At 45.0% G+C, this 8,566-nt stretch overlaps 1 protein-coding gene across 1 annotated transcript in view; it reads right to left on the bottom strand.

Annotated features, from left to right (window-relative positions):
* Positions 1-1,358: 1,358 nt before the first annotated feature.
* Positions 1,359-8,566, bottom strand: part of LOC119454101 (transcriptional repressor CTCF-like) — a 14,009-nt gene continuing 6,801 nt past the window's right edge. Inside the window, exons 2-4 of the mRNA XM_037716107.2 lie at positions 8,509-8,566; positions 5,429-5,555; positions 1,359-2,637 (exon numbers count right to left, since the gene is read on the bottom strand). The exon at positions 8,509-8,566 is cut by the window's right edge and continues 140 nt beyond it. Of these exons, the coding sequence (XP_037572035.1) occupies positions 2,153-2,637; positions 5,429-5,555; positions 8,509-8,566 (670 nt within the window). The 3' untranslated portion in view covers positions 1,359-2,152. The remainder of the gene's footprint in view (positions 2,638-5,428; positions 5,556-8,508) is intronic.

The raw sequence follows: 8,566 nt of genomic DNA, 5'->3' as shown, positions 1-8,566 counted from the left end.
CAGACGAGCAGATTTTGTTCAGAACGAGCGAATTTATCTTCGTGTCAAGTTGCTATGGCACGCAATGCGTACGAATGTGCTTACGCCGGCGCCTAGCGAGCCACGCGCTCTGATGTTCCCGCAAAGTATTGCTCCCCCTGTGCAAAACCACTGGAACTTATGGAAGAGCGTCTTCCAGTAATACGCATTCTGCACAACTAGAAAGACAATGGAGTTTAGAAGAAGGTTGAAAAAAGTAATCTGTCAGTGCCTTATTCTCAAGTGAATAAGAAATTCAGGGATCAAGATAATTTAGCTGTAACAAACTGATCAGCGTTTTCAGACAGCTGTTGAGAAAGCAGCATTACCAAACCTGTTACTTCAATATACTAGCGGTTAAAATAATTTGGATTGTTAAACCTTTGTGCCATATTTTTAGCGTAAATGCCAGAACAAAATATAAGACTTGACGTACAAGGATTGAAATCACTGCTTTTGTGGAAAGAGTGTCGAAATTTGTTCCTGCAATTGCGTTGTGTGAGGCATAAAACATATTACTTCCATTTTTTCCAGACCACAGCTCCAGCACGGACAACTCCACCTCGTCTATATTTCGCTGTCTTCAGTCTTCCAATCAGTCTCGCTCACAGTTTTTTGCATCAGTAATCACAGATAACTGTTTTGCGACAAACAACTTGGGTTGGTAGGATTGCCTAATGCAAAGTAAAAAAAACGACTTTTGCTATTTAAATATTGTAGGAAACTTTATGTACATGCGCCTATAGAATGTGCAGTTTGTAAACTGTAGATGCGAGATACTCATGTCTGCAGTATTCTTTTGTGTATTGTATCTCTTGCTGTACAAAAGTTGCTAATAAAATTGAAAAAATGAAGCTCATTTCACTGCCTGTTATTGTCCTGCCGAAACGCAGTAGCCACGCGCTATGGCATGCTGGCTTCACGTATCACAACAGAATAGAGTAACAGTTTAGCACACACAGATGCGCTCCCGGCGTTTATTGAATAGATGAACCACACAGGCAAAATGAAATGCTCATTACAAAAAAGGCTGAAAATAGCAGCTGTTACAATACTGCAGACTGTAACAGCAAACGGAACTTGTGCTAGTTTACTCTTGCGTCTTCTGCAGAAAATCGCACCCTCGTAGAGTGCATTGCAGATAAGCGGGATGGCCGTCTCCCCCATCCCGCATCAGCAAAACCGTTGCAATAACAGCAGGCTTGAATTTGTTTATTATTTTTTTCTCAGAAGCATGGCCTACCAAGCACTAGGGGAGGGACTGGCGTTCGGGACGCTATTCCCCTTTACCTGGGGGTATACCAGCTGACGTGACCGTGGTTGCACTGCTAAGCTCGATGTCGCGGGTTTGATTCCAGACGCTGTGGTAGCATTCCAATATGGGCGAAATGCAAAAAAAAAAATACTAGCGTGCTTAAGGTTCAGGTGCACGTTAGTGAAACCCAGATGGTCAAAGTCACTCCGGAGTCCCACACTCCTTCATAATCAGAAGGTGGTTATGGCACGTGAAACCACAGGTTTTGAAGAAAGTCTTTGGAGCAATATAATAACCCAGATCAATCAATGAGAGTTGTTGGAGCTAATCGCCCCAATTTCTAAGGTCCTTCAGATCGTACGTAAATTAACACAAGTCAACAAAATAGGTCATCACCTATGTGCGCAAAGATCAATCGCTTGCCTCACTTTTTTTCTCTGCAGATACTCCTTGTATTCAGCGTTATGCAACATACAAACGTTATACTCGAGCACACTTTGACATAAAGGAATAGTGAAATTTCGTCACAATTCAAACAACGAGACTATTTTTCTCTCTCTTCTTTATTGGACGATGCTAAACTAATGGAAAAGGTCACCAAAGAGCTCGCTATTCCAGAGACCCAACGACTAGAAATCGTAATGAAATAATTGCGTAAAAGACAAAAAAACATAAGCGTAACAAAACAAACGATACAACACGTTCGCATAAACCGACTGTAGCATTCCACTTCAGGTTCAAAGGGGGCGCCGTACTCATCAAAAAAATCAGAGAGATCGAATCCACATGCGACTTGCAAACGTCTAAACCTACACACAGCGTAGATTAAAAGTGTGTCGATGCTGTCCGCGTACACGCACGGCTACTAGCTTGGCAATTTCACGTGTTGGGAGATACGTTAATCTTAAACGTGAGGGCTTTTTTCCCGGGGCAGCCGTTTAGACGGATGAGCGGTTGTCCGGCTTGATTCGTCACCACTTTTGGTGGTTTCTGTGGCACAGGATTTGGTTCGGGCTCTGGCTCTGGCTTCGGCTCTGGTTCCGGCTCTGGCGTCAGCACTGGCTTAGGCTTAGGCTCTGGCTTCGGCTCTGGCCCTGGCTTTGGCAGAGGTCTCGGACGCGTCTCGCCTTCGCCTTCAATAGGCTTCAGCACGTTGTCGCGATACTCGCCCCTGACATTTCCCCTGGGATCGTAGACCGACACTAAGTAGTACGTCCCGTCCTTTCCTCGTGCAATGCCGGTGCCCAGAGCGGACGTGTCCTTCCAAATGATCTGAGTGAATTTGGACGTCCGCCGTTGGCGACAATTCTTCGTGAAGTCGTAGTTATCAATCTGCCGGTACCAGGCGTCCACAGCGTCTTTCCCTATGGGGTAAATAGATAAGAAAACATGAAAAAATATTTCGCAGAACCACCTTAGAGAAAAGTGGAGGTGCGGAACCACTGAAAGCAACCGCGGCCACACTTGATAATGATGATGATGACGGAGGCAGTGGTGATGATGATTATGTGCCTTTAAAACAAGGCACGTACCTACAATGGGGGATGGGCCAATAATCGGACGGTGAAACACACAGGTAACAATTTTAGAAAAATGAACTGTAAAGGCTACAACGGTGCATAAAAGAGTATTGTGTAATTGAGAAGTGAGACCAGATGAATTCACGGTTGAATTTAAAAGAAATAAAGAGAATATTGATTGCACAATTTATGATGGAATTCACTTGGAAAATGATAAAAGGCATAATAATGAAGTATAAATTAGTATGCTACACGTTTGGTTGCCTTCATGAAATCCCTCGCGCCGTCAAACATGACCCAGAGACTAAAACCCAGTACCAAGGCCGCGAAACGAAGCAGAATTCTAGCATTTATATTTCAGCCAAACTTACAAGCCGATGGAAACTATTTCCCGACAGGATCGGCATAGGGGCGCTGTCACCAGACCAAACCCGTGCAAATATAGGTTCCGCGAGGAAATAAGGCTACGGAAACCAGTAATCGTAACCTCTAATTGTCTTGATGTGCACAACTGACGTTTGCAAGGAAACCTGAAACGTCGAAATTCTGTGAAGGATGTTATTGATTATTAGATGAAAAGTGTACGTATTGAAAATTTCCAGTACTTATCAAATTTTTTTCAATCTGCTACTCTTCGCGAGTGGAGGGGAACGGTGGAATGCCAAAGAAACAGAAAAAGAACGAAGTCTGCAGAGAGGCATGTCAGACTGGCTGTAGCGCGCCCATTCACCATATTCGGATAGAGGCGCAGTCGTAGAGCCGCTGTTCTTTTGTTCGAACTTGAGAGGAGAAAATTTATAACATCGACTACACTTGGTTACACGACAAAAATTCAGTTCAAGCTCCACCAAAGAAGCTGCAGTGAACCTGGTCTCCGTGTCTCCTCTCTGCTCGCCGGAGCATGTAGTGTAGAGAGAGGGGAAGCAAGCGCTTGCCTCGATTTCACCACTGCAAGGGTGCCGCGACAGCGGCAATCAGAGCGTAAGAGAAAGCTTTAGCTTGGGGACAACTACAAGTTCCCTATTCAAATACATGTACAAAATGAGGGAAAACAAGGAGAATGCGGGAGATGGCGATTCAAGACGATGAGTAACACCAGAACAAGGTGAGAGCAGGAGCCAACGTTTCGACAAGTGGACTTGTATTCTTCAAGGCGACATATGCTCTCCTCGGCACAGTATATATAGGTAGGGTTCTTCTTTGCGTGTGCCATGCTCTACCTATAAAGCTACCCCGGCGCTATCCCTCAGGCCACTTCCTTCGGTGTTTGTATACAAGATTAGCTCTAGGAGTGTTCGTGCTGCTAACGGCCAACGCATGGAATGCCTTTTTGACTGCAGGTGTCATGTAACATGTGATCATAGAATTAGAAGAACCCTACCTATATATACTGTGCCGAGGAGAGCATATGTCGCCTTCAAGAAGACAAGTCAACTTGTCGAAACGTTGGCTCCTGCTCTCACCTTGTTCTCATGTTACTCATCACGTACAAAATGAGTAATGTTTGAATGAGACAATCGCTGGATAGACGTGAACGAAATTTCTTGAAATTAGGAAAGTTAAATTTTGGAGATACTACGAACCAAAATGTTCACTTAGGGACTGAAACTTTGTACGCAATTCTCAAAAACTTTTATTTAGAAAAAAAAAAGACAAGCACGAAGTTTAAAAATCCGGTACTCTGGACTTGTTAGACTTAAACTTATTTGAATGACGTTTGTTACATTTGAGAGACAAAAGTCATATTTTAGTGAGTCTAGCAAGCAGCCATTCTGATTTCACCAAAATCACCAACACATTTATAAGCATAGGGAAAAAAAGCGCGAAGTTTCCAAGTCAGTAGATATACGTCTATTAGAGGTAAACTGTTCGAGTTAAAGGTAATCTGTATGTGTTAAAGGTAATCTGTAAGTATATAAAGCCGACAAATTTGATATACGCGTATGAATGTTGCAAAATTGTGTAAAATTATGGCACTTTCTGCGAGGATTTTCCAAAATACCTACTTGCAGATTAGTGATGTATATTTCAGAACCATGTATAATACGTAAATTTTGTCCACTTTAGATCTATCATTAGGTGCAGTTTACCAAATTGCGATCTCTTTTTTACTGCTGAGTTAAAATGTTGCAAATTCTATAGCTGTGTTTTTCTCTCTTTCGCAATTTTCAATTTTTTTCTATAACAACCACTGACCTAAATAAAAAAGTCACGATATTTCAACTTTTCTTTTCATTGCAATAAACCTAATCGAATTTGGTGCTGCAGTTACCAAGAAAAACACGTTTCCATGTCTTAAGATAGGAGAAGCCGAGTTAAAGCTTCCTCTTAAGGGCTACTGCTCTGATCATATAAATGCTACTAGACTTAGTGGGCAATAATTTATTCCGTGTAAAATAGTACCTTTGGCTAAGTACTGGAATAATGAGCTCCCGTGAACCTTGCTACGACCTTCAGGTTTCATGCTAAAAGTAGTGACTCGAACCTAGGTCGTTATACTGTGAAAAAGTGCTTGACACAATGGAAATGAGCTAACATATTTGGCTGGGACATCTATACAAATTCTTTTTTGAGTTCGGCAGTGACACAAATTCCACTGCATTCTTCCGTTGTCGCCGAGTGTGAATGTTCTTACCTCTGATTGGGTTATCGTCATCGAAAGTTCCTTCATAAAGGTTCTCGCCATACGTCTTTTTTCTTCTGTGCACCACCTTTCCTAATTTCGCCAGGTGCAAAGCCCAGGCTTGCGCGTAACGGTCCAGCTGCAAAAGGCGCCAAGGCAAAAAAAAAGAAGAAAACAAGAAAGGCAGTTTAAGAGAAATCGCCTATGAGTGAAGCGCTTAGACGCAAAGCGATCAATATTTCTTCAATCATGGTACAATTTTTAACTGAAGCGCGGTAGCTGCAGATTGTAAGAGGGGCACGGTAGGAATATTATCAAACACTAATCATTTTCCTCGTAAGCGTATGTTTATGTCCGTAGCAGGACAAACAACACCCCCGGCTAACTCTAATAACACTGGCCTTGCGACAGCCGACACCACAGTATACCTGCAGATTTCCTCATTTGATCGCACTACATAATTTTCGGCCGTCCTCGATGGCACTTCCGTTCTCTTGGTACGCATTTTGTAACTCTCACAGGGCACAGGTTATCTTCCCTGCGCATTAAACGTCCCGCCCAACGGCTATATTTCCTCGTAATGTCAACTACGAGGTGAATATCAGTTATCCGCATTTGGTCACTGAACCCAACGCTGCCTTCTTGTCTCTTAACGTTTCGTCTATCATATTTGTTCCGTTGCTGGGTGCACGCTTCGTAGCTTCCTCACAAACTCCTTTTTTTTATTTCATAGGCACTCCGAACAGTATGCAGTATATAAATGGTGATGCCATAAAAGAAACCAAACTGTATTCCATGCTGCAATAGCTGTGCCAACAGTTGTTTGTTGGATGAGTTATTCAAATGCCTTCACCTTCAGTTTACCGCTAGTTTGCTTTCGTCTGTTTCATGTCAGCAGCGCTTCTCCATTTCCGTGATAACTAGCATTTTCTTCGCCGTGCCAGGATACAACAAAAACAAAAAAAAACGCTGTCAGCCCTTTCACTGGGGTGGAGATGGAAGGCCAGCGAAGCTGTAGTATGGTGGAAATTATGCATTTCCAATTATGACTATTAAGATGTGATGGTGCAGTTGGTTAGTTGAACTATTAAAGAATGAGAAATGTGATATGATCCGGTGGTTTTCATTTATTTAGTGACCACAGGGACCATGGCCTTATGGTCGCTACGGTACACCGCCATAGGGTGTAAGCAAAGGTTTGCAAGTTCTTCATAAGCACGTCACCAACGCCGCGCGTGTTCGGTGCGAACGCGGGCAAAAAGCTGCCGCCGTCGGCAACAGTTCTGCGCGTGGCGAAGCATCAATTGTGATAGCAAATTAGTAGCGAGCTATACGGAGTAAGGATAGCATAGGTTTATCGGCTGTATAAACTTGGACACATTCGCTTACTAACTGAATTAACAAGGACGGTGTCAGCGCGCACATGCAAACATGAATAGATCACACTCGATGACCGCACACAGCCGCTGTCAAAACGCTGGCGTGAGCGAGCGCGCCAGCATCAGCGAGCGAAGGCTCATGGGGTCTATCGTTTCAACGGAAACTGGGTGGCGAAATCACAGCGCATACAAAGGTAGGAGCCGTGTTGCAGATCGCTTTCAAGATACGGTGCGCGCAACCGCGCGTCACCGCGTCACCGCGCAACCGCGCGTCACCAAGCACAAGTACGCAGTTAATTGCTCGCACAGCAAAAGCCGCACTCCCTCCCTCCCGCGCTGCCTTCGCGCTTTCCTCCTTTCGCGTGGGTCATTGAGTCACCAGTTCCCATTGCGCCCGGTCGCAAGATACACATTTGGTGCCGCAGCTAAACGTCGCCTCTGCTTCCTCCCTCCCGTCCCCCCACGGCCTTTCGCGCGACGGAAGATGTCGCGTTTGCTCTCCACCGTGCGTTCGCTCCCCGTGAAAGCGCGCGTCCCTCGCGTGATTTCACTCGCACATACAGAATACGGCAAATGAGAGGTTTTTTTTTCTACGCATGGGCACGACCATCGTAGACTGAACCCTTAACAGCTTGGCTGTAAAAAAACGATTCAGATTGGTCTTCATACGAATGCCAATGTCCACTGCTCAGCAGTTCTTTTCACTTTGTGGCACACAAAGTTCTGGGCAGATTCATCCATCAAGTGGCACTTAGGGCTATTAGTGCTATGGTGAAATTGGAAGTTCTCCGGCGTTTGCGGTGCGCGAGTCTGGAACAACTTCTTCAAAGACCGTGAACTACAGCAGGGACAGGTAAGGCCCGTGACTACTCGTCCGGCGACTTCTGCTTGAACCGTGGCACATATAGTGTGCATGTTCTTCACTTGCGCGAGAAGTCGGGAGCGTGCGCATTGTGACACCCTAGACCGCAAGAGCACTGCGTTGTAAATCTCGGAGGCCAGTAAATTGAATATACTCTTGCGTTTGGTAGCGCTCCTTAAGAGCAGTGACCGATGGACCTGAAGGTGAAAGCAAGAGTGCAGGAAGCGGAGATGTCGCAGTGGCAAACAGCAATATAAGCATAAATGCTGACCGGCCGTCTGCAGACCACAACAGGACCACGGAGCAGCTGCATGACACCAAAATTGGCAGCACGCTTCTGTCTGAAGCCAGCGCAGCAGCGCTACGTATGGTCGGCAGCAAATGTTTGGGGACCACACGATCACATGCCAAACTAAATCTACAGTATAGTTTAGTATATGCTAAGTTATTTCTCCGCGCCATCTACTGGTGCGACATCTGTCGTCGCGATCAGCTGTATGCCCGAAATGTAACTTCTTCCTCGCTCTCACCCAAAGCGCTCAGCCCAGCGCCACGCACTCATATCAGCCCATCGGCACTACAGAAAGAGGAAAGCGTAAAATTTACTTCCTGGTCAAGAAAACGGGCATGCTGGAGAACGAGATGGGGAAAAAATCAGCGCTAACGCCCAGGATAAATCACACAGAAGAGATGAGACAGGCACTGGCGCTGATTCCGTCGTGCAATTTCGCATATTGTTTTCAGCCAATCGAATGTGAAAAAAAAGTTTGCGACGAAAGTTGCAATTTCTTTCATTACTATCAAACAAATCAAATCCAATCAACCGCGTTCTCTCCCGCGCGCACGCTTACCTCATCATCTCCTTCGAGGGGATCGACGCCGTGAAGCCTCCGGTAGTGATTGTGGCGT

The sequence above is a fragment of the Dermacentor silvarum genome, chromosome 5 (assembly GCF_013339745.2).
Source record: "Dermacentor silvarum isolate Dsil-2018 chromosome 5, BIME_Dsil_1.4, whole genome shotgun sequence".
In the NCBI taxonomy this organism is placed as follows: domain Eukaryota; kingdom Metazoa; phylum Arthropoda; class Arachnida; order Ixodida; family Ixodidae; genus Dermacentor; species Dermacentor silvarum.
The sequence above is the reverse complement of the archived record's forward strand: the minus strand, read 5'-3'. Positions and strand labels throughout refer to the sequence as shown.